Consider the following 27692-nt stretch of genomic DNA (forward strand, 5'->3'; position numbering starts at 1 on the left):
TAGCACAGTAGCATTTACTCCTTACTGGTAGTAGTTTTTTTTTTTAACCTAGGATTGTACTGCTGTGTGTGATAAAGAGGTAAGACATGAGAAATAAAATGCTAGAATGAATTAATGAGAGTAACATACCAAGACAAAGGGCTAATTTCACAGAGATTATGAAATGATTTATATAGTCTAGAAAATAACCAGCTTACAATATACCATGTTCTGATAATATGCACTTTTATTTATACTCAGAAATACAAATGTCAGAATCAAAATTCAAATATAAATATTGGTCTAGACCAGGGGTCAGCAACGTGAAACAGTGAAAAAGCCACTCAGAACCGGTTCCCTCACAAAAGGAAAAACTGGGAGCCGCAAAAAATGTGTGCACGTGTGCGTACATGCGCGCATGCGCAGAACAGGGTTTGACTGAAGAGTGGAGACAAGGCGAGATATGCACCTACCCTGCATATTTGAATTGATTGGTTGAACTTTTTTAGTCCCACTTTTTTTTTGGGACTGCACATGGCAGAGGCCTGGGAGCCGCAGGAGACGGCTGAAAGAGCCGCATGCGGCTCCGGAGCCGCGGGTTGCAGACCTGTGGTCTAGACACACAGCCCCACCTTTTAACATAAAATTGGATGTGTATGCATCACCTAGGTGGAGTTTTCTGCTGGCAACACTAATGTAAGAAACAAAAGATGCTTGGTTGTAACTGGGAGTGACTGGGTCTTTCTATGGAAAACCCTTTGGGTACTACTAAAATGACTACCTAAGCTAGAATGGAATATTGGCATACTAGTGCTACCTGTATTAATGAAGGCACATTGGGCACAGAATTTAGTTCTCATTTCACTAGAACATCACAAACAGCATTGTTAATAAAGACGAGAAACATAACATTGAAAGGGAATGAGCTAATTTTTTCCCCCAGTTGTCTCACTGGCAGTCCAAATCAAAACAGTTATAAAATAAAGCATAACATAAACTGCATAATACCAGTCACTGAGATTTGCTTTCTGATTAGATTGCTTATTTTAGTACTGTTGCTATACCTTTTGATTTATGGTAAAGACTTGGCAATGAATATCAAGTAAAAAAAATGAGGATTTGATTCTGTAAATTTAATAATAATAATAATAATAATAACAATAATAATAATAATAATAATAATAATAATAATAATAACAACAACAACAACAACAACAACAACAACAACAATTTAAAGGACCTTTGGAGGTCATCTAGTCCAACCCGCTGCTCAAGCAGGAAACCTTATACCATATCAGACAAATGGCTGTCCAGTCTCTTCTTAAAGACTTCCAGTGTTGGAGCATTCACAGCTTCTGGAGGAAGATTGTTCCACTGATTAATTGTTCTGTCAGGAAGTTTCTCCTTAGTTCTAGGTTGTTTCTCTCCTTGGTTAGTTTCCATCCGTTGCTTCTTATTAAATTTGTATGCTGCTCATCTCACTTATAGATAAATTCTCTAACCAAGAATATTTTAAGCATGTTGTTTGGCCCTGTCTTAAAAATATATTTTGACTGCAAGTTTATGCTTATTGAACATGCTTTGGCTTTAAGTGGGTTTGAAATTATAGTTATATCATTAATTAATGAGGAGGATATACTAACTTCATTCTGGTAAATAAATTAAAATATAGGTAAGAGTACAGAAAACTTTAAATCTTGTTTTTAGGTGCACCAGATATATTGTGAATCCTATTATCTCGAGTTACAATGCTTTTTTTGAAATGAGCAGAGTTTTAAGCCAACATATTTGAAAAGTCCTACATTAGAGAAGTCAATCTATCTTTTTCAGTTACCCATCTACAGAGAAATAGAACTGTATCACCATTCTATATGACAAACTTTACTAAATGCTCAGTGATCCAGACAGAAACATAAGAAAAGTGCTCTTTCTGAATTAAAGTGAGGTAATCTAGTTCAAGGGACGCGGTGGCTCAGTGGGTTAGGACGCTGAGCTTGTCGATCGGAAGGTCGGCAGTTTGGCGGGTCGAATCCCGAGTGCCGTGTAGCAGAGTGAGCGCCTGTTACTCGTCCCAGCTTCTGCCAACCTAGCAGTTCGAAAGCATGTAAAAATGCAAGTAGAAAAATAGGGACCACTACAGTGGGAAGGTAACAGCGTTCCGTGCGCCTTTGGTGTCTAGTCATGCCAGCCACATGACCACGGAGACGTCCTCGGACAAACGCTGGCTCTTCAGCTTTGAAACGGAGATGAGCACCGGCCCCTAGAGTCAGAAACGACTAGCACGCATGTGCGGGGGAACCTTTACCTTTTTTTTAATCTAGTTCAATATTTTGCTACAAACAGGCTCCAGTACAAGCTAGAGATTGATGTAAATGTTTAGATGCACATGATTATAATGGTTATTCGATAATCTATATTAACAATGCCTCTGACATGTGGATGTCTCAGGATCCAATCTGGGTCAGTCATTGGGACCAGAGGCTTAGTTTTCTGAGCTTTTGGTCTTGTGCTGGAGCCCATCTTCAGGAACTTCTTTCACAGTCTGGTCTGAAAGCTTGGAAGACTAAACTTCTTGTCCTGGTGATCGATCCAGATTGGATCCTGCAACATTATCCTGGGACACGTATATTTGCCTTCATTCATGTGGATGTCTCATTTAATTATTAAGAACTCATTGAAAGATCTTCAAGCATTCCTTGGCAATTCCTCTGATTCATCTTTGGTAGATCATCAAGCTTAGAAGGCAATGAAGGAGAAGAATATATTTATTTATTTTTATTTTAATTCCATTTATATCCCGCCCTTCTCTGAAGACTCAGGGCAGCTTACAAGCTTAGCAATAGCCTTCATTCTATGTATATGCCTGCTTATTAGGGCTTTCACACACACCCCAAGCGGCATTATTACAAAGTCAGCTTATTGCCCCCAACAATCTGGGTCCTCATTTTACCTACCTCGCAAGGATGGACGGCTGAGTCAACCTTGAGCCTGGTGGGACTCGAACCTGCACTAATTGCAGGCAGCTGGTGTTACTTAAGGAGGCATTAGCCCACTGCTCCACCAAGGCTATATATGGATGCAATTTTATTCACTTGAATATTGTCCTTAACAATTTAAAATCCTTTCTTCATAGTATGTGGGAGAAGGAAGGAAGGTAGGTTGATCCAACTCATCTTTCCTAATCTGGGTACATTCTATGTGTTTGGAATTCAACTCCCAGAATTCTTGGTAATTGTCTTGACAATTAGAGAATCCTGAGCACTGAAATCCAGATTGTGCCCATGTGAATAATCAGTAAAATCCTCCAGGACATACAGGAATTATTATATAGCATAAGATAAACAAAGTTTTTCAGGAAAAAATGCTAGACAGTAGTGTTACATATAGGACTGAAGTTTGTTTTGTTTTTAACAACTGTAACTTTAAAAAATTATAGCTTGATTCTATTAGGCTCTATGGGAAGAGAATTTCTGATATGATCAGGTAAAGAAGTCACAGCATGGAAAGTGACATCTTATTAGCACTGGAATCAAACACCAGGTCTGTTGGTTGCCTTCAGCTCTTCCTCCAACATAATGTGCCATGTTAAGATAAATTAGGAGATTACATCAATGCTAGAGTGAAGGCAGAAGAATGCACAATGCAGAGACTTGGAGACTGTAACAGAAAGGAACTGGGCTTCAATTCTGCCAAAGAGCATATTTCAAGTTATAACTTACTTGCATGTAACATGTTTAGTATACTTGCCTAGCCTCACATTTGTTTTAGCAATGGAATTTGTTCCATGTGCAAATATTGTAGTAAAAGTTATTTGATTCAGTTTTTTAAAAAAATGTATTTGGAACTTCTTTGGAACTTTTTGCAAAAGTTATGAATTTAAGAAGGATTTGAGTTTGATAGTTAGCTTTTGATTTTTTTATTTTGTTTCTCTAAATAGTCTGAAATAAGAACAAAACAAAACTCAACTATTTAACTCATGCAGATGTAACATAAAGAAAAAGTTGGTGTGAAGGTGAATTGGCTGTGATATCTGTCACCCATCAAGATTGATCCAGCTGATTTGGCTGGCTTGTCTCACCCTGCTCCATGTGTCCTTCCCAAAGTTGCATATCTGAAGAAAGAAGATACCCATCACAGGTAATACTCAAGGCTCTGTAACATAAGAATAATGCATTTTAGCTTTCAGAGCATGGTTGTAGCACCACCTAATTAGTATAATTTCCTTGGTAGTTCATTGAAATTAAGGAGGTAACTGTACTTTTACTCTAGAAAGTTATTTCCGAATTCCAGCCAGACTCCTAGATTTACAGGATATTGTGTAGTGCCATTAACTTTTAATACTCTGTATGAATCAACCCAGTTTTTTTTATTTACTGGGAGTGGGGGAAAGGGCATTAGATTAAGACCTAAGGTCAGGATAATTGAACAGGTGAATCCTGTAAAGATGTGAGTATTTCTATAAGGCAGTAAGTGCTCAACAAATGTTCAATTTGACTATAGACAGCTTATTTGAAAATTCACAGTGGATCAAAGTTGTACAACTACAGCAGGGGTGTCAAACTCAGAATGTCACGTGACGTGTCATGATGTATCATGACTTTTTTTGTCATTACCGGCAATGGGGTGGGCACAGTTTCGCTATGATACATCTGGCCTGTGGGCCAGCAGTTTGACAGCCCTGATCTATAGACTAAGTGTTCCTTCCTTTTTATATTTAATTCTGGGCAATTAGCTTGTTGATTTGGAACATATGGTATATAAACAGAATAAATGAATAAATAATCATTAACAGATAAACAAACAGAGGCTATCAATATTACTTGTAAAGCAATAATTGCATATAAAGTCAACTTCCTTAATTCCATTCTGAATGACAGACACAGTGCTGGTTGGGATGATGGGGAATATGCTTCAGTTCATTTCAGAGTTATCAGATTAGGGAAGAATGAAGTACATTAAGAACATTTATTTACAAGATACTCAACAGCTGTAGATTAGAAAAGAAAGAAAGCCTGATTAAAAAAAATATTAATTGGAACCTTAACTTGCACCGATAATCAACAACTGTGTTGTATGAATGCAGCTTTCTGGATTATGTTAATTGGAAGAGGAAATATGAAGCCTTCAGTGTCAAGTTTAATGTGTAAAATTAAATTAAATTCATGAGAATAATCACACTATATTAAATTTGGTTTTTGTTCTGAGGTTATCCACTTTTTCTGATCACCTTTTGAACCATGGTATCTGGTATACCACTCAATGGCAAGTGCAATCAAGAAAGATTCTCCATGACTTTTAGAGAAAGGTATTCTAATCGTGACATCCTCTCCCTGTTTATTGGGGGCCAACACCAAGCTTTGAAAGCTTTCAGACCAGCTGAAGACTTATCAGTGTTAATTGCTCTTGCCATTGGGTTTTCATACCTGCTATTCTTTATTATGGTTTTAACCTGTAATAATATGTTTTTGTCTTGCACAAGATTGGGATTAATTATTAATGTTGAAAATTAGATAATGCATTTTTAAGTAATGATTATAACTGTATCATCAACTCAGTATTGATGCCTAGTAACCACATAAACATATTTCTAAGTAAATAACATTAATAATAAAAATATCCTCCACATTATGTGGAAAAAATACAAAAATAATAAACTCTAAAGCTATTACTCTATAAGGAGCCTTTATAATTATTTGAAAAGTTTCATAATTTGTTTCCATCTGCTCAATCTTGGCTGGTTGTACTCCTCAAGGAAAAGTGTTTCATAAGACAATAAAAATAAACAATACTGGCATCAGTTGTATTTTTGTGAAACAATTGCACTTTGCTCGCAGATCACTTTCCTAAAACTTGTCTTGTAGATACTAAAAAAGAATAATTCATGATGGCTATTGAAGACCACAAAAAATGTTCATAGAACAGTGAACTGCCTCTAAAAATAAATAAAGGATAGATATACAGGTTGAGCATAGTAATTCAAAAGATAAGCAAAGAAATCAGGAGCAGTAGATTCAGCTAGAATATAAATATTTTCAGTTGGAAAGAAAGTATATGAACTTTTTTATAGCTGTTATAACATTATAATATTCCACTTTAGGTTTTTAATTGAAACAGGAAAATTGAAATAATGGAATGCATTAATTGTATAATGTCAGATTTATCAGATCTGGACTGCAATCCTGGATGTCCACTGGATGACTGCAAAGTCATGCAGAAAACCCAAGCTTTTTAGTACCATCTAGTGGTTCATTGTTGTTGTTGTTGTTTTGTCTCAGATCTAAGAGTATTCTTGGGAAGTAGGGAGAAAAAACTATGATTCTGCTGAAGAAAAAGAGTTGATTGCTACGCAAATATAAATCACTTGCAATGTAACCAGAGGTATTGAAACATGTCTGGATTCCACCCATGAGTTAATCAGAAAATGAAGAATGTTAGGTCTGAAAATGAGGCATTTCACTGACTGTGTATGGCTACAAGTTTTGATTGGCACTGCTCAACAAATGACAGCTGCACTCATTCTGCCTCTGAAAGATAATAAAGAGGGAATTTGCTACTTTTCAACACTCCTTGGAAGAAAACTATTTTCAAAGTATTTTGAATTCCAAAATGTCTGATTAACTTGTGAATTAAGTACAACTTGTCTAAAACTGATATTAGAGATTATGAAAGAAAATCTTTATATCATTCACACTAACCAAGACATGTACAAAATATTTTGGCTAAATTAATATACTTTGATTCCAGAGGCTGGGGGGAGGGCACTAAGTTTGTGAATATTTTATTTTCTATTTGATTGGATTAAATGTCTTGTATAGATGATATACAATAGAAAGTGAGACAAATGTACAAGTCCTATCCTATAAAATATGTGTTCTGCTTATATATGTTATGAAATTGCATATAAAGTATGCCATTATGTCTACAATGTGACAATTCTCAGCAATTATTCTACTCTTTGTCATGTTTCCAGTTAATTTAAACAAATTAGGATTGCAGTATCCTAAAAACAAAGTCCAATCATGATAGCAACAAGCAGTAAGCTCAATTTAACTTTGCTAGCTGAGGGTTTACAGGTTCCTTTGCCAGAAAATTATTCTCATATTTACATAGCCCACCAGTTTAACACTGTAGTTCTTAGTTTTCGTAACAGTGACTTGTATGATTTTTACTATATATTCTTTAAATTAAATGCATATTCCTGAAAAAAATGCACTTTGGTTCTTGAAGTTTTGTAAAAATTGAGAAGAAATGAACTGGGAAAAAAAATCAATATCAATATTTAAGTTGAAAGACTTCAATGTCTGCTAATAAATTGTTTGTTATTTTTTTCATCTAAAATAAACAAGTATATTTTTGGAAAACTTTTGGCAAAATTTAGTACATTTTTTAATCCAGCAATCTTACTGAATTAGCATTTACAGTTCTGACACATTACCTAGTGAACCTGAATTTAGAATAGACAGTAAAACTTTATTTTAGATCAAATGATTGGTCTAGCTAACTGCCATGTTTTAATAACAACAGATCTCTGTTTGGTTCAGATAGTTCTTCTCATCTCTATCTGAAAATGCCTGGAATTGAAACTTATACCCTTTTTTTATAAAGTACATTTTACTATCAAACAATTGTACTTTCCGTTTCCTGCCAGTAATTTTGATATTAAATATTTATTTCTTGAATATTTGAATAAGTCCTTAATACTAAGTTCCAAGAGAAAAGGAGACAATATAGAATAATATGAAATGTGCCTGGTTTTAAAATATTTGGAGCAAGTAAAATGAGTCCTCAGGTTGACAGTGAAAAAAAGGCATTTGATAGTATCAGAGTTACACTTTTAAAAATACTGTTATGCTTAGAGCTTGAGAGGTGGCAAGGAGAGCAAACTTTTTTTAAACAGTAGATATATGCTTTCAGTAGAAATACAAATAAGTAATAATCAAGTAAATAAATAACTATTGAGACATTTAATTAGCCTTCTAGAATTGGGCTTGGCTATGAATATTTTACAACAGAAGAATGTATTATTTTCAGGACTTTAATATCTGAAACATGTTCCAAAAGTACAAAATACATTTCCAGTTTAAAATCTAGTTAAAAAAGTCCTAGTGATTCTGCATCACTATTTTTTTTAACTTTTAACTGAACTCCCAACATCTCATTTTCTTGCCAAGAAAATCCTGTCTGTATTCTTAAGGCTTCTACTTATCTGCTCAGAGCAAAAGTCACTGTTGTGCTAATCCAAAGATCACTTGCCAGGTGAGGATGCTAATAACAAGCAGTTCTGCAGTCATTTAAATGGAAAAATCCAGTTCACAAGTCAAATGGTGCAACAATAGGATGTGCAGTTTAACCTACACAGAACAGTGATTGAGGCACATGGATTTTAATTAGCACAGATATAGTAGATCTTATTCAAGCTGGAACTAGAGGGCTTTTTCACCCTGAAAATATCAGTGAAAACAAATAGTAAAGTATGAAAGAAATTAACCTGTAGCTTGGAATGAAACATACCTTTCCACTACTATTACATAGAAAGTCATCTTACACAGTACCAAAAGCAAACGAAGCATTATTATATTGCAAGAGTGTTATTCCAGAAATCATTTAGTTTCCTGAAGTATTTGCTCAATATGTGGAATGTTAAACTCTGTATTAAAGAAAAGCTTAATTCAACAATTTTGTGAAAAACAAATGTAAACATTTTTTTTTAAAAATTATGCCTTTTCATCTCAAAGGAAGACCACCTGAAACCCATGAAGTGAACTGAAGTGACTTTTCATGGAACTCAGATTCTCCTCAAAACAAAGTTGTGGATAACCTGTACCAATAAAAACTTGCTTCCAGAACAAGTTTAAAGACAGAAGTAACATAAGAATGACCAATCAAAACATCCTTATCTTGCTTATCTGTATGCTACACAGTTAACTATAACCCAAAGAAAACAGCAACTTCTCCATTGTATGAGAACAATTAATATAAACATTGTTACATGATCATTTCAGGGTAGTTAGCAAAAAATCTCAGATGTGAAGTGAATTTTTTCCTTTTTGACAAAACAATAAATAAAAACTTCTTTTTCTTGGATGAGAAAAAGTGAGGTGACCTTCCAGGCTTTCCAATAAAACCATTCAGGATCTGTCTTTCCACATAATCCCCATCCCTAAGAAGTAGAAAAAGCACAGTTTTCTTCATTGTTTCTAGAGATAGAGGTATCCAACCCAGTAGACCAGGTTAAAAAGCAGGAACGATGTGGGGAAAAAGACTCTAGAATAAGAGTCTAGTTCTAAGATGTCTATGTGTATCCGGCCTTTCCTCCAGGAGCCCGATTTGCATTCTTCATAACAGCAGAAAAAACTCTGACAGTCTTTCCCATCCAGACACTCATAGATACAATTGTCTTCAAATTCTTGCCAGTACATGGCATTGTTCAGTGCAATGACTGTAGGGGGAGGTCTCATCTCTAACACAGAGTAATTCTGCAGAAAAAAAGAGACAAAGAGGCTGTACCATGGCAACAGAAGTTTGAAGTTTCCTGGGTCTAATACAGGCAATTCAAAGAAACCATATTGTCCAGCTTTCCTTTGACACTTTATTTGCCAAAGATACATACATTTGAATGGCACAAAGCAGCGAACTACAGAAGTATATTTTGGTGAGCGGAAGTAGGTGTTGGCAGTTGGAGTATCCAGCACAATTTTTTTCTGGATGGAACTCAGGTTCAGAGAGGCTTTCCCTATTTCCATACCACTATGAAAGAAATATAAAATTGACCTCTATTTTCTGCCATGTTCCTATGAGCTTTTCCTCACCTTGGTTTCAGTGTACAGGTAAGACAGACATATGCCAGATTTTCTGTATCTGTGCTGGTCCTAAGGAAATATTTGTCCCTTATTTTACCTCCATGCAAGGGGAACCTCAAAGTGTATAAAGAGAATTAGGCTTTGCCATATATTCTCTTACACTGACATCAAGCAATGATTGGAAACAGACACAGAATAGGGATGGGCAAAGTCTGAAGCAAATGTTGTACTGGAATAATGTTTTTGATGAATCAGGGATTTATAGGTGAACTCAGCACTTGAACTCAATAGTGGGCAACAACCCAAATACAATTTTGTTGATCTCCCCATGTGAAATGGTTAGTGGGAATATAACAGATTTAAGATGTATTATGATGGCATGGTTCTTTAAGACTGAGTAATAATAATAGTTGTTTAATTAAAATTATAATGAATTTTATAATATATAATGTTATAAATAAAAAACTAAGTTTTTAAATATTCATACTCACCATCATGTGACCAAAGCTGACATCAGGCAGCTCAAATAAATAAAAAAGTAAAGTATAAGAACACAAGTTATAAAACATTATAATGTTTTTTGATATTTTAATTATTAATGAAATCATAAAAAATTCCATAAGTACTTAACAGCACAATTTTGTGTTTACTTTGAATAAACATGTTGAGTAAACATGAGTAGAGTTGTCTTATCCCATTTATTCCTGATAAGTGTTCACCTTATACAACAAGATCTAAGACACGGGTGTCAAACTTGCGATGTCATGTGACATGTCACGACATATTGTGACTTTTTTCCCATTGCTGGCAATGGGGTGAGCAAGGTTTTAGCGTGATGCATCCAGCCACAGGCTGGCAGTTTGGCACCCCTAATTTCTAAGACAACGTATATGCTTTTACCTTTTCATGGATATCATTGGGAAATGCTTAATTTAAACTGAGGTCTTCAACTCAGCAGAGCAAGCCATATGATTCACCTGTAGCTGCAATTACCCACCAATCTTTCTGTAAACCTAATCCCAATCCTAGTCCTAATCCTAACCATTGTGTTGATTTCAAGTAGAAGTGAATTTTCAAATACTAATTCCTTGCCTACAGAATACATATATTTTCTGGAATTTAAAACAAATTAACTATTTTCTTTCTAAAAAATTGAGATAACGGAAGTGATCTATGGGAGTAAATTCTACTTGTTCAAACAAAGAAACAAAAAAGAGGTTTGTGTCATAGGTTCTAGTTAATTGAAAAATCATCACATTTGCAGTGTTGTATTATGGAGCTTTGATAGCCTAGTGCCCTAATCATTCCTATTTGTATTAAGGGTCTGCTAAACTTTATTTGGTTTCAGATGTGAGCAATCTCACAGATGCTTTATAGAGGTGAAAAGGTTGCAGTGAGCAGGAAAATAATGGAAATGTACTGGGCTATACATATATGAGCAAAGCCAGTTATTTTTTTTTCTACTTTTAAAATATTTCTTTGTTTTAAAACTATATTAATATTGATTGATTATGTGGCATCAAGTCATCGTTGATTCTCATGGTCGATATTAGTATTATTTACAGACTAACATTTTGCAAGACACCAACTTCAAAATAATGCAATTGTTTCTAGCAGCTGGACTTTAGGTTGAGTAAAATCATAGTAGAATTTGAATGCATGGTTCTCAGTAGAGGCATGACTGCACTGAACAGTTACTAAGACCACATTCTTGTCACTGTGATGATCCATTGTCATTATTCTAATTGATGAATTTGTTATAATTAATACAATAATTTATTAGGCATGGTCATTTTACATTAGATATACAGATCCCAGAATTCCTGTATAGTGCACTAAAATTAGTATCAATCAATCATATTTATACAGCTGCACATCTTATGACCGTTGCTTTCAGTTGGGATAAAATGAAAAAGAATAAAATAAGTGGTGAAAGCATTTCAGTGCACTAATTCTGTGCATTTCTAGTACAGAGGACTCTTACAGCAAACTCCTCTTATTAGACAGCATTAACCAAAGTGTTTATTTAAGGTCTAAATGCACTTGATTATTAATTTCTGTGATAATGCAGAAGAATTGTGCTCCATTTTCAATAGGACTTTATCTTACCGACTTTTTCTTTTTTGTACAGTGTGGCTTCCTGCAACTTGAGTAGTAGTTCAGGGTTGCATACTCCATCAAAGCGGCAAAGACAAATAAGAAGCATACGGTCACAAAAAGGTCCATTGCAGTGACATAGGAAACACGTGGCAAGGAATTTCTTGCAATGGTGCTCAGAGTTGTCATGGTTAATACTGTGGTGATACCTGGACAACAGAACATAATTTTCTTGTAGTATTTCCAGAAGTGTAGCTGTCTTCAATTTTTAGAACAAAACCTTACTTATTAGAGCATGAGTTTTGTTAGACTGTATTCTGGATTCCTTAAGAAATTAGATTTTTTTAAAAAATTCTGTTCCTGATTATATCACCTGGAATAATGAGTGTTTTAGCATTATATTGTCTTTCATATTTTATATTCTTCAACTATTATGAAGAAAATCTTTAAATGTATCAAATCTCATTATAGGATATTTCATAAGATCATACTTGTTATAGAAAAATATTCATAAATGACTATCCAAATTCATTTTGATTTGAAGGATATCATTAGATTTTAAAATTGCAGCATAGCTAAACTTAGAAAGGGAACAACATTATTGGTAAACTCACAAAAAATGACATGCTTCAATAATATGAACAGAAATCACCCACCTATATGCAATCCCATCCAAGCCAAAAGTGTTAGTTATATCCTTGCAACTTAATCCAAATGGATGGATTCAACCCATTTAACTGATTGTTGCAATAAAAAAAACTGAAATGAATGAGGGGAAAAAATCTGGAAAGAAAAAATATACATGTAGAATATAGTATATAGGTAGTCCTCAACTTATGACCACAACTGAGCCCAAAGTTTCCTTTGCTAAGCTAGACAGTTGTTAAGTTGTTAATTGTGCCTCTTTTTATGACTTTTTTGGCACATTTGTTAAGGGTTAGGTGAATTATGTGGTTGTTAACTGAATCTGGCTTCCCCCACTGACTTTGCTTGTCAGAAGCTAGCTGGGAGTATTGCAAATTGTGACTCCAGGCACTGCTACTATCATGAATACATGTTAGTTATCAAGTGCCCAAATTTTGATCATGTGACTATGGAGATGCTGCAATGGTCATGTGAAAAATGATCATAAGTCACTTTTTCCAGTGCTGTTGTAACTTTGAATGATCACTAAACAAATGGTTGTAAGTCAAGGACTATCTGTACTTTTCTGTTGCTGAACTCTAATATCTAAAAACATATCAAGAAAGCAAATGCCAATAAAATATTGAAAGCTTCAGAAACTGCAGTATATATCTGAGTAAATTATTTGACATCTCTGTTCTCTACTCATTATTTCCCCCCCTGTGAATTCTATACTGCAAATGAAGAGTTTACTAAAGCAGATGAAATCTTTAATTCGTACAGCTGGAGCACTTCCCAACAGCCCCAGCATTTTTAAAATTAATATCTTCACATGCATTAAATTTTCCAGTGATGGATCATAATTGAGTTAAGGGTAACACCCAGAACATTTTTGGCCCAGTAAATTTCCCTATTCATTCTAGTTAAATAACATTAATGTCAGAACCTATTCCTATTTCACTTCTATCTATCCCCTTTGACCCAAAATCAAATCTCACCTTTCCCTGGGTTCTGCCATACTCCCAAGGGGGAGGGGTTATTGCCTTTGCTTCCTCTTTCCGCATCAAGACAAAGCAACTAACAACATGTATCATTGCATTCTGGACCAGTTAAAATTTTCACATGGTCTTCAATGATAGCCCATGTATAGTAAGTTACAGTAGCCTAATCAAAAGATGCTAAGGGTATGAATGGCTGCCTCCAGTGCATTGTGTTCCAGGTAAGACTGCAACTGATACAGAAGGTGCAACTATGTAAAAGCTTTCCTAGCTATGTTATTTAACTATACTTTGAGCAAGAGCCATGAGTACATGATTCCCAGATTGCGAGTCTGCTCTTTTGACTTCTTTCCCATGCAACCATTATGTGGATCCATTCATTCATGGAACTACCATAACAACATGCCACAAATCCAATTTTTGGAAGTGGTCCAGAAAATATTGTGGTCTATCACATCAAAAACTGTTGCAAGAGCTGGAAGGACAATGAGAGGTGCTTCCCTCCAAATTCTACCAAATGTCAACCAATGCTGGTCTATCCCATATAGATGTCATGACTAATCCTAGTATAGTAACTACTGTTTCTACTGAATGAGAACAGGTGAAGCCATACAATGATAGCTTATAAGAATTGCTATTTGCTGTTCAAATATATTAGGAATTTTGTTTTTGCAGCATCCATACATAATAACTCTTCTCTGAGCTGCCCAATAATGCAAGAGAAAGTTCGTGTACCATAATCACTAAGAAAATAAGGCTTAACTTCTTTTTTTTCAAACTGAAACTTGGTTTTCAGTAACAGTGACTAGGCATCTGCAGCAAACCAACTTTATGTCAAAATGATGATGCACATACTAACATTCTAATGGAGATCCTGCCCATAGCTACTGGCATCCTAATGTCTGATGCAAATATATAAGGCATTGTTTTTGTATCATGCATCAAAATATATTTTACTCCACTGCAGTGAAAAGTGGCTACTATGCCCTACCCTATCTCTTCAAAACCTATTAAAATTCTGAATATAATTTTTATTAAGATTTTTAATTACAGTATTAAAAACTAATACAACTAAACTAAGAGAAAAGAACGGTCAAAAGAACAAGTAGAAAAAAAAGAAAAAGACTATAACAGAGAAAAAGAAAAGACATATATATATATAAAGAAGTGACTTCCAACTTTTGCCACAACAAATATAAACAAATTCAGCAAATTTTACCTCCTGTAAGGTAACAAACAGACATCTCTTTGTCCCATACCTCACCCCTTATCTATAACAAATCAATAAAACATCAATTTCTTGGTCCTGTTGTCTGCAAACAGTCCATAATGGGTTATCAGAACATTGCACAAAATCTCCTATTTTAACCTTAATTGAATAAGCCAATTTTATATTTCTTCCTTTTACTTCTAACAGTCTTAATCTTTAATTCCTTAAAAAAATATCATAAAATTTGTAAATGTTTGCTCTTATTCAATACCTCATTACTGCATGCTTTGAACCTTGTAAATTTCCCACAAGGCAGAAAGCATTCAGTTACTGAGATGAAAATACTATGGCAGGAAGTTTAAACTTCAGCCTATGCCTCCTTAGAGTCAAACTGGTAGTATAGGATATATTGAGAGATATAACAGGTTGCTACTAGAAAATTTAGAACCAGGACTTTTCGTCAATTGTGTAAAACCACTTAATATTTTAAATTTCTTTTAATTTTGGATTGAAGTAGCTTGTAATAAAAATGGAAGTTTGCTCTGTCATACCACACTTTTGATAAATGAAAGCTATTTAGAGCTGTGTCTAATTTTCCCTTCTCTGTAGCATTTTGCCTAATTTAAAGAGGGAAGTGATTTAGATATCTCAGATTTTTATATGCCACCAATATAAATGTTTGTTTCAGGCATATCAGACTCTGTAATCATAGAATAATAGTCAAAGACATGAACAAATTTTAACTCTGTGCTTCATGCAAATTGTACTAAAGCATAAAATCATTTCTAGAGAGGAATTGTTTTTTGGCTCACTTGTGAAACCTCTCTCACTGAAACTTCAAAGGATATCAAATATTGATTGTAAAGTTTGAATCTATTAATTATTGACAACTCCCTCCCCTAGCCTTTTGAACAATTTATAAAGGCTTGGGCCCGAATATTTTATCCCCAAAAATGAATGCAAGTTATTTTTTAGACATCCAGCAGAGCATTTATGTAGGCAAGTCTGTGACATTAAAAAAGTTCTACTGGAAAAATAGTATGTGAATTGCTTCTTGAATCGGTTTTGAGTTGCTCAGATCACAAAATATTGGTAATCGCAATGCTGCACAATGTACAGAGACAAAGTACACAGTTAGGATTCCTAGTTATCTCAAAGGGCAGAGCAAAACAAAATGTATGCAAAGTTTCCCGTGCCATCACCTTGTGGTTCTAGTTGCTCTTAGCTAAAGCAGTATCTCCATTCCAGGGCCAGTTATGAGTACAGACTCTGAATTCCACTTATTTCAGCCCTTTGTCATTAATACTGGCTTCTTGGACAAGTTCCAGAGAATCCCTCAAGCCAGCCTCTGGATTTCCCTCATGATTACTGATCATCTAAAACTGGTTCATGATGATTTCTTATCACTTGGTGACTCATGGTTGGTTAAAATCATTGCATTTAATAGTAGGGTACAATATTTGAAAGTTCTAATTGCAGTTGCTCATATATTCACATCTGTAGGTTAGATCTCTGAGAGCCCAGATGTGAAAGCTTTTCAATTATGAGATCTATTTTCTTTCAGCAGTCCAGGTGCCACTGGCAACCCTATGTCAGTTAATGGTTGGTGGGTCCAAAACCAACATGGTAGAGAGTAGGTAGAATATGAAAATAACACAAAGGTTTGCATGAAACTGGGCAGAGGGTTGTGAGAAATTTCATATAAGAAGATTTTGCTCAGCTCTTGAGAATGTTGCTTTCACAGAAATTTATGCTTGTAGGCTTATACATGAAATATATAATATCATAAGGAGGAAACTGCTTTTCCATAGTGGTATATTGTGAAGACTTTTCCACTTCACCGAGTCAGCCAGAGGAGGGCTATGCTTAGTTCATATAGAGAACTCTGAATTTCAAAAAAGGTATGTTTTTTGGGGGGGGGGATAAGTCAATGACCTCCAATTTAGTTGCAGTCAGTGAGAGACTTTAAGGCTTGAAACAGTAGGTGAGAGCTTTGAAGAGTATTACTGAGTAGGAAATGCAGGAAGAAGATAGTTTTAAGTCACTGTTCTGCTGTGAAACAACATGTGCACATTAGTAGTACACATATCCTTTTTTCACTTTTCTTTTAGAAAATGCTTTGCCTTCTCTTAGGAGATTGTGAAATTGTCAAGGGAAGTTTACATATGATGATAACACATTGGGTCTGATTTATATTAGTGGGTAAGAAGTTTTGCTTTAGTGGAAAAAACCTATAAGTAGTAGAATTAAAGAAAAAGAGCATTAGCTAGCAGGAAGCAAATATTTGGAACACCAGGTAGCCACTTACTCTAGCTATCACCATCCTGTCATGCAGTGCATGGAAGGTAATGATGCAGATTTGTTCAGCTGCTAATAAATTTTGAAACTTTTTGCTAAGTTTCATGTCTATCCTATATAGTCCCTGCCCTGTTGACCAAACCATTTGATGCCAAACATGGAAATTCAAGGCAGATGAAGATGAATTTGTCCACAGCTGTCAAGAAACAAATTGCTTAAGAATATTGTTATTCAGAAGAGTCACAACAAGAATCAAATTATTTAGGGCTTGGAAGAAGGGTCACAGATATTTTCATTGCATGCTCCAGTATGCCACATTTTTCTACACTGAAAAAATAGTCTCTACTTGATGAAAAAGACAATATATAAGTATTGCTGAAAGTCCCTTTCTATCTAGATATATCCAGATAAGTTATTATTGAGAATTAACAGATCCTTGTGTAAATAAACGTGTTTGATAAACTGATCTCTGATTGAACTGTAATCTCATAACAGAAAGAAAATGGAAAACTGCAAATTATTTTCTATCAGTCCACAAAATCCTGATCAATAGGAACAGAGAGAATTTACATATTATAAGTGAGGTATGCCAGGAACTAGAATCACAGTAGGAAGTTTCCCATGAGCTTGGAGAAGCCAAATTTGTTTTAGAAATACCAAAACTTTTAAAGGGTTAAGGTCCTGCAGGAGTTGGGGAAAACACTATTTAATGAGGATGAAATACTGACTGTTAGAGAAAAGGATTAAGATCAGGATTAGGTTAGGATTCTTAAAAACAAGAAAAGGAGTAAAAGAAACTGGTTGTCTAGCTAAATTATTGATGAACAATGGTGTTCACACTCTTTGTAAGAACCTATGTATTTAAACTAATATTATGATTGTACAAATAATATATATTTTAAAACATTGTTCTCCCCCCCATAATATTCTGTTCAGCATCCAATCTGAAGTAAAGTTCTGATGAACATTTTATGCCAATGCCATGTCTTCAAGCAAAAACAAAGTAAGTCCAGCTGCTTTTTGAAAAAGCACCTTTAGACAACCATGACTTGGATGACTAAGACATTTCATGCCAAATTTGGGGAGACAGAGCTAAGGAAGAGTTTAGCACACATCACTTTGGACATTGTAGAATGATCAACAACAGTGGAAGGGAAGCTAAGAAGATACAAAAACTGAGATATTAATAATAGAACACCAGGAAAATGATGTTATGAAAATTACTCTTTCAAATGCTTCTCCAACAAGGGGCTTGGAACCATGAATAGGGGACTTCTTGCAGAATATAAACATTTGCTAGCATGATTACCTAGCAAGTGAAATAAAATAATTATTCATTGGAAATATGTAACAAAGGATCCTCATCAGGTTGAGGAATGAATAAAAAATATCCCCTGTTATCTTACCTAGGGCTGTTCTTGCTGGCGTGGCATCTTTTTTAATCCAAAATGATACCCAGGATAGGACAACAGTTAATATACAGGGAATGTATGTTTGAATAGTGAAGTATCCCATTCTTCTACTTAACTCAAAGTATATAGTCATGACTATATAATCACCTGCAATAATAAAAAAATGATATCATTGGATGACCAGTTTGCATTATTTCATTTACAATTTAATGAAAATGTAGTTAAGTGCAAATAAATAATATTTCCACAACCATCTGCAGTGTAAACAGTAAGACTCAGCATTGTCTGATTACCTTTATATATTGGATGGCAAGATCAAATAGGATGGAGGACAAGTGTCCTTCAAGTTAACATAGACATTTTGATATAATTTTCTTGGCAACAATGGGGAACTAGTTCATCAGCCCTGAGATTTCCCAAACAACCGTTAAACAAGTCTGCCCTTTTTAACTTTGTTAAGAGTTTTCAAATTCATTCTCAATGGACTATATGGTGGAATTAGTTTACTTCTCTATACAGCTGAAAAATAAGAAAAGCTTGCCAAGTCTACTCTGTGATATGGTGGTACAGAGAAAATAGTACACATGGAGGACAGTGATGTAATTGATGATGGTAACCACCACACAACCACTGTCTTTGTATTAAATGCACCAGGGGTGATGCTGTTTGTCCAGCTGCCTGACTGATGGAACAATTAATCAATCAATTCAGGGCTATGAATTTTTTAGCAGTCTGGATGTAGCACTTTTGTTGACAGGGTGATGTCTCTGCTTTTTAGTGTGCTGTCTAGATTTGCCATGGCTTTCCTCCCCAGGAGCAAGCGTCTTTTAATTTCTTGGCTACAGTCCCCATCTGCAGTGATCTTGGAGCCCAGGAAAATAAAATCTGTCACTACCTCCATTTCTTCCCCATCTATTTGCCAGGAATTGAGAGGGCCGGATGCCATGATCTTGGTTTTGCACTTTCCTTCTTCACCCGCAACAAGAGGCTCTTTAGTTCTTCTTCACTTTCTGCCATTAGAGTGGTATCATCTGCATATCTTAGGTTGTTGATATTTCTCCCGGAAATCTTAATTCCAACTTTTGATTCATCTAGCCCTGCTTTTCTCATGATGTGCTCTGCATATACGTTAAATAGGCAGGGCGACAGTATACAGCCTTGCCAGACTCCTTTCCCAAATTTGAACCAATCAGTGGTTCCGTGTCCAGTTCTCACTGTTGCTTCTTGGCCCACATATAGGTTTCTCAAGAGACAAAGAAGATGGAGCTTCCGGGTGGCAAGGCTTCGTTGCCGGCAGCCATTCAGGCTGTCAGCCCCGTCGTTCCGTAGAACTGCCAAAAACAGCGTCGATCAGCTGTTTTGGCAGCTTGGAAGCCCGCTCCTCGGGAGAAGAGGAGGGGGTGAGCACCCAGGCAGGGGTAGAGCTCTCCCAGACCGCCAGAGTTGAAACTCTGGTGGTTGAAGGATTGAGCCCCCCCAAAGCCTGAGTTTGCTCCGGACCTCAGGACGCCTCTGCTCCAGGGCTTTGGAGCAGAGCAGGATGCAGCAACCATCCCTGCCAGTGAGAGTGAACTTTGGATTACTTGGATGCAGGCAGAGCTGTACAGGAGAATCATGTTAAAGCAAGTATATGATCTTTAACTCAGTGGACTTTGTGGAGATTTCTAAAAGTGAAAGTGCGCAACAGATTTAAGTGGGTGAAAATGGCTGCCAAATCATCTAAAGTTCCTAGAAGCACGGGGGCTTCCCCGTTGCAGCAATCTTCATTACAGGCTTTAATGCCCCCTCCCCCTGCACCTGCACCTGCACCAGCTTTGACAGTAAAAGATTTGCAGGATGTTTTGCAAGAGGCTATGAAAAAGCAATCCCAACAATTAGTTGAACTTATGGATGAGAAGCTTACAGATCTTATGGATGAGAAGCTAACAGAAATGAGAGCAGACATCTTACTTGCATTTCAAGACATGGCCGTTTGCATTGAGCGTTTGGACGAGAGAGTGGAAGAACTTAGTCAAAATAATATCAGATTAGATGCTAAAATGATGGATGCTGAAACTGTGATGGATAAGATTGACGATGATTTAACCATGGTGCAGTACCATGAGATGGAGTTTGCTGTGATAATTAGGGGCTTAAAAGAGGATTCTAAGGAAAATTTGAAAAAAAGTAGTTTCAGAAGCCCTGGAAGGCGTTTTGGGGCATTCAGCAGAAGATATTATGGTGGATATAGACAAAATATTTTGTGTTAATTCATGGATTGCAAGACAAAGGAAATTACCTAGAGATGTGGTGGTTTATTTTACAAAGAGAGCAATTAGAAATGAGGTCATTCAAGCTTTTTATAATAGTAAATTTGCAGTTGCAGAGCAAGAAGTTTTGATTTTAAAAGAGATCCCTCCAAAAATTTTAAGAAGAAGAAAGGAGTTTGCTTTTTTGGCAGAAGAATTAAGAAGACGGGATATACAGTTCAGATGGGAGATTCCAGTGGGTATGGTGGTGATGTATGCAGGCACGAGACATCGTCTTCTTACAGTGTTACAGGCACGTGATTTCTATGCCAATGTTTTAAAGGCAGTCCCTATACCACTTTTGGAATCTAAAAAGAAGAATGGTGAGGGAGAGCGTCAATCACAAAGTAAGAATGCACAAGGTGCTGAAGGAGTTACGCAGCTGAAAGATGGAGAATTCCAGAAAGTTACAGGAGTGGATCAAATTTCAGTATCATCGGAAGAGGTTAGAGACCAAAGAATGACACGTGCTGCTGCTAGACGAATGAGACAAGAGCAAGAGCAAGAACAGCAGAGAGTTATGACGGCACCTCAAAAACTCACTTATAGTGAAGCAATGGGAGGAGCGCGACCAAAGAGAGTGCAGGTGATTTTGGAAGAAGCGCTCCAAAAGCTTCAGGTCGCGAAAGATGGCGACAAAGCTTCTAACCTGGAATGTTAATGGTCTAAATTCACCACATAAGAGAAAGAAAGTATTTCAATATTTAAAGCAATTTAAGAACGATGTTATTTGTCTACAAGAAACACATATTAGAGCCACAGATCAAAAGTACTTGTTAAACTTGAGGTTAGGTACACAGTTTATTGCTTCTGTGACTGATAAGAAGAATGGAGTGGTCATTTATGTTAAGAACACTTTGACAGCGACTTTAATTGAAGCAGATAAACAAGGAAGATATGTTATGATTGAACTGTTAATAGAAGCCAAGAAAACGCTTTTGGTTGGATTATATGCTCCTAATCAACAACAAGGAGATTTTTATAGTTTATTACAGAGCAAGATTATTCAGTGGGATTATAAATCTTGTATCTTTATGGGAGACTGGAATGGTGTTTTGAATGTACAAATGGACAAGGGAGGTCTCTTTAAAAGCATCCCAAGTCATGCTAAACTGCCTAAATCTTTTTTTGAGATGAAGGATGACCTGGAACTGAGAGACATTTGGAGAGAAAGGAATTTGCAAGAAAAAGACTTTACTTTTTTCTCCGACAGGCATCAATCTTTTTCTAGGATTGATTTTGTATTAATTACCAATGATTTCTTTTCTAGGATTAAGAAGATCAAGATTTGTCCAAGAACTATATCTGATCATAGTCCAGTATGGTTAGAGATAGAAAAAGATAATAGGGATAGACGGTCTTGGCGCTTAAATGAAAATTTGTTTAGATACCAGGAAAATGTGGAAGAGTGTAAAAAACAGATGAAGGAATTTTTTTAAAATTAATATGCATAAAGGTACTTCTATTGAGATGGTTTGGGTTGCAAGTAAAGCTTATATGAGAGGTGTATTAATATATTTGAATAATAAACATAGACGTAAATTGGAATTCAGGAGGAAAGAATTAGAGGACGAAATTAAGGAAACAGAAAAGGCTTTAATTTTGAATCCATCTGATGGGAAAATCAAAGAGGTAATTACTTTACTTAGGGGTCAGTTTGACAAGTTAATGGCAGATCAAGTGGCAACTAATTTGCGGTATGCTAGACATAATACTTTTTGTAATGCTAATAAACCAGGTAGATGGTTAGCTTATTTGTTAAGGAAGAAGCAAAGGGCTGCCAATATAGATAGAATAGAACATAAGGGTAAAATAGTGTATCAGCAGAGTCTTATTAAAAAGACTTTTGTTGATTTTTATTCTAAGTTGTATGCTAGAGATAAGATTAGAGATGTAGATATAGATGATTATTTGACAAGAGCTAATATTCCTGTTCTTACGGAAGAACAAAAGGAAGGGATGAATCAATTGATAACTGATGAAGAAATTTTTTTAGCAATTAAACAATTGAAAGTGGGTAAAGTGCCGGGTACTGACAGATTGACTGCTGTGTACTATAAAAATTTGCAGTTAGAAATGGTGAAGCCTTTAAGGGAATTGTTTAAGACAATTCAAATGGGAGCAGGGGTACCTCCATCTTGGAAGACTGCTTTTATTTCTTTGATTCTGAAGGAAGACCAGGATGTCACCCAAGCTAAAAATTATAGGCCAATATCACTTTTGAATACTGACTATAAGATATTTGCAAAAATTTTAGCCAACAGATTAATGAGGGTAATACAACAAGTAATTCATGGTGACCAAACTGGATTTATAAGTGGTAGACAAATGAAGAATAACGTGAGACATATTGTAGATTTATTGGAATTTTTGGAAAGAAACAACCAGATCCCTGCAGCGTTGATCTTTTTGGATGCTGAAAAAGCCTTTGATCAATTGGATTGGCAATTTTTGATGAAAGTATTAGAGAAAATGGAATTTGGGGATAAATTTTTACAACCAATTAGGGCAATATATCAAAAGCAAACAGCCCGTATAATAGTTAACAATAGCTTGACTGAACCATGTAATATTGAAAAGGGCACAAGGCAGGGGTGCCCGTTGTCACCTCTATTATTTGTTCTAACATTGGAAATATTACTGATTAAAATACGTAATTCGGAAAAAATTAAGGGAGTTCAAATAAGAGACCAGGACTATAGATTGAGGGCATTTGCAGATGATCTGGTTGTTACAGTAATCCAGCCGGATTATTCAGTTGTAGAATTGATGGAGATAATAATGCAATATGGGAAAGTTTCTGGATTTAAGATCAATGTACAAAAAACTAAAATATTGTCTAAAAATATGACTGTATCACAAAAGGCTGTTTTAGAAGAACTAACAGGATTTGAAATAGTTAAAAGGATTAAATATTTGGGGATATATCTGTCAGCCTCAAATGTGAAGTTATATAAAAATAATTATGAAATGTTATGGGGAAAAATACAAATAGAATTAGATAGTTGGAAAAAATTACAACTATCTCTATTGGGAAGAATTGCAGCTGTGAAAATGAATGTTTTGCCAAAATTTTTATTTTTATTTCAAATGATACCTATACTTAAAAAGGATTTAAATTTGGAGGAATGGCAAAGAGGAATTAATAAATTTGTTTGGGCAGGAAAAAAACCACGAGTTAAATTTAAGATAATGCAAGATACGCGTGAAAGAGGTGGTCTTAAAATGCCAAATTTTAAATTATATTATGAGGCTGCTGCTTTGTCAGCGATAAGTGACTGGTTTAATTTAACACAAGGGAGATTATTAAATCTTGAGGGTCATGATTTGTTATTTGGGTGGCATGCATATTTATTGTATGATAAGAAGGTGGATAGTGTGTTTAAGACACATATTTTAAGGTGTGCTCTGTTGCGAGTTTGGAAAAAGTATAGACATAAGTTAAGCTACAAGTTACCCATTTGGACAATATGGGCAATTACAAGCTAGATGGAAAGAGGACCAGAAAACTGGTTTTTCAATGACTGATGAAAACTTGGTAAAGCAAATTAGAGATCAAGGACAAGCACATATAAAGAGGATATATAATGCATTGATAGAAATTGATTCAGAAACGGAACTCGTTAAAGACTGCATGATAAAGTGGGCTCAAAACTTTCAAGAAGTTATAACAATGGATACTTGGGAAAAGATCTGGGTTAGAAATGTGAAATTCACACAGGCCCAAAATTTAAGAGAGAATTTTTATAAAATGTTTTATAGATGGCATTTAGATCCTAAAAAATTAGCAAGTATGTATCTGAATTGCCAGCCCAAATGTTGGAGGTGTGGTTGTGAGGATGCAATGTATTTTCATATATGGTGGACTTGTAAAAAGGTTAAAGCTTTTTGGATTAAAATTTGGTGGAATATGCAAAAGATATTTAAGAAAAGGATAAAGTTTTCTCCACAATTGTTTTTATTGGGTATTATTACAGAAACTACTGTTATAGATATTAAGTTGATGTTGAATTTAATTACGGCAGCGAGACTTTTAGTAGCGCAATATTGGAAGAAGGAAGAACTGCCGACTATAGAAGAGTGGACTTTAAAAGTTTCTGACTTGGTGGAGATGTCAAAGATTTCAGCGTATTTGAAAGACCAATCGCAACAGAGATATATTGTGGAATGGAGGAGATGGATTGATTATATTCAGAATAAATATGGGACTAAAAAGTTTCATTTAGCATTTGAATAAGTAGTGGATCTATATGATGTATAACTAGTTAGTAGTTTTTATTAATATTTTGACGATGGAGAGTTAAAGTGCGATAGAATTTAATGTTTTATTGTTGTTAGCATATTTTAGATTATGTTTGTTTGTATTTTTATACCCTGTATTCAGCTCTGGGAAGTTGGGGAGGGGGGAGGGTAGGGTAGGGAGGGGTTGGGGAGATGGGAGGGGAGGAGGGGGGGTTTGTATTCAAAAATGTATTGTAAAACTTTTCAATTAAAAAAAAAGAGACAAATAAGATGGTCTGGTACACCCATCTCTTTAAGAACTTGCCACAGTTTGTTATGATCCACACAATCAAAGGCTTTAGCATAGTCAATGAAGCAGAAGTAGATTTGTTTCTGGAACTCCCTAGCTTTCTCCATGATCCAGCATATGTTGGCAATTAGCTCTCTAGTTCCTCTGCCTCTTCAAAATCCTGCCTGTACTTCTGGTAGTTCTCGATCCACATACTGCTAGAGTCTAGCTTGTAGGATTTTAAGCATAACTTTACTAGCATAAGAAATGAGTGCAATGGTGCGATAGTTTGAACATTCTTTGGCACTGCCTTTCTTTGGAATTGGAATGTAAACTGATCTTTTCTAATTCTGTGGCCACTGTTGAGTTTTCCAAATTTGCTGGCAAATTGACTGTAGCACTTTTACTGCATCATCTTTTAAGATTTTGAATAGCTCAGCTTGAATTCTGTCACTTCCACTAGCTTTGTTGTTGCTGAGATTTTCTAAGGCCCACTTCACTTCACATTCTAGGATGTCTGGCTCGAGGTCAGTGATCACCTCATTGTGATTATCAGGGACGTTAAGCTCGTTCTTGTATAGTTCTTCTGTGTAATTTGGTATGGAGGCGATGGGCTCTGGACTGAAAAGTCCTATGGCCACATCGTACACGGCTGGTCCGCTGAGGCAAAGGAGCGCCGCTGCCTTGGCCCGGTCGTCCGTGATCTTGTTGACCAGCAGGAACCCTTCTACCTGGCCCCAATGCGACTCCCAGCACTCGGGATGGCGAATGTTGAATTCGCGGATGTGACCGAGGTTGGCCATGCTGTCCCGGTTGTGGGTACTGCTTCGCGGCGTGAGGAAGTTGAACTTCCTGCCGGTGACTTCAGCTGTGACTAGATCTGAACCGTGGAAAAAAATCTCTTTTTTTCCTCAGCTAGTGACTTCAGCTATGTGAAGCAGTAAATCCCACCTTCGTCGCCAGTGCTTCGTCCGCAGAAGAAGTACGCGAGACAGCTGGCTAACGAAAACCTTTTATTGACAAGAACCGGACGAGGAACAGTCTCACAATGCCTCTATTTATATTCCCAGCTGGCCGACTAGCGACCAATCAGGGTTGTGCCAGTTTCCCGCTAGTCAGCGCGGACCAATCGGCGATGGTGAGCTTTGACAGCTCGGAGCTGTCAAGCTGTCTTGCGCCTGCACAGTTACAGGCGGTTTTGACAGCAGAGAGCTGTCAAATGGTAGCACTTGCGCAGTGGTTACTGGCAGCTTTTGACAGCTGTCAAAAGCTGCCGAAGGGTTTTACCTCATAACTGTTAACATGTGAACACAATTATTAAACATAACGTATTAATACACAACAAAGCCGGCTGCTCCAGCTGCTCGAGAGATGTTTATTGGCAGAAGCGAAGTGTCGTTTCAGCAGTTTGGTTCTGGATCAGCTGAACAACAAACCAGGAGAGTGGAAGAATTCTTATATGATTTTGTGATTTTGAAGTTCTGGGATTTGTGCAATGTGGGCTTTGTGTTCTTAAGGAGTGTTTGGCAATTTCTACTGTGGCTGATGGCTGATGTCCTGTGTTGGATTTTTGGTTCTAATTCTATTGCTCTGCTATTGTTAGCTGTAAGTTTTGCTGCAAGGTATTTTGAAGTATTTTTGTCCTGAATGGATTTTGCCTGTAGCATTTGTTTATGTATGAATGGAGTCATTTGGGAAGGATGCCTTAGCCAGCAGCCAGTACTTACTACATTGTTTTTTTTTCTTAAGTGCCGGCTGCCAACTCCTTAACTTTTCTTTCTAGCCAGTAGCTAATCCTTAAAGGGGAATGCACCTTTTTAAGCTAGTTCACTCAGTGGCTTGTCTTTTCTGTCTCTGGAGACTTTTTCTTGTTTGATAAATATCAAACAAGGCAATCTAAAAATTATAGGGTTCTCAGTGCATATTTTATTTATTTATTTTATTTATTTTAATCCCATTTATATCCCGCCCTTCTCCGAAGACTCAGGGCGGCTTACAAGCTTAGCAGTAGCCTTCATTCTATGTATATGCCTGCTTATTAGGGCTTGCTGTCAAGCAAAATCAAGCTTTTAATAATGAGTGCCACACAAAGTGCATTAATCAAACAAGTGGTAAGAAAATAGGGGAATGAGACTTCTGGTGATGTTGCAGTGACACGAATGCAGGAAAATGAGGCTCTGTTTCCCAGGCCCAAATTCTACCCTCTGGGAGGTCTGAAAGGACCGAAAGTCGCCCCTTAGAGGTGTCAGGCCAAAGGTCAAATCTTTCTAGATTGTGGGTCAGCAGCAGTTGACCTGCTTGATCCAAGGAAGCCCTCGGGACCAGCAGGAAGAAAGGCTGACCACATCCATGCTGTCAGCCAGAAGGTGCTGGTTGCCAGAAGAAAACAACTACAACTAAGTGGAAAGCAAAACAGCTGATCTGGATGAGACTATCTTCCTTATCTCTCTACAAGTGAAAACACTGGTTCTGGAAA

At 36.2% G+C, this 27692-nt stretch overlaps 1 protein-coding gene across 1 annotated transcript in view; it reads right to left on the minus strand.

Annotated features, from left to right (window-relative positions):
* Positions 1-9176: 9176 nt before the first annotated feature.
* GABRG3 (gamma-aminobutyric acid type A receptor subunit gamma3) overlaps positions 9177-27692 on the minus strand; it is a gene marked incomplete at both ends in the record, with an annotated part of 671827 nt that continues 653311 nt past the window's right edge. The window contains 4 exons of the mRNA XM_081326819.1: positions 9177-9455; positions 10271-10300; positions 11889-12085; positions 18413-18565. Of these exons, the coding sequence (XP_081182945.1) occupies positions 9177-9455; positions 10271-10300; positions 11889-12085; positions 18413-18565 (659 nt within the window). The remainder of the gene's footprint in view (positions 9456-10270; positions 10301-11888; positions 12086-18412; positions 18566-27692) is intronic.

The sequence above is a fragment of the Vipera berus genome, assembly GCF_964194415.1.
Source record: "Vipera berus genome assembly, chromosome: 4".
NCBI lineage: Eukaryota > Metazoa > Chordata > Lepidosauria > Squamata > Viperidae > Vipera > Vipera berus.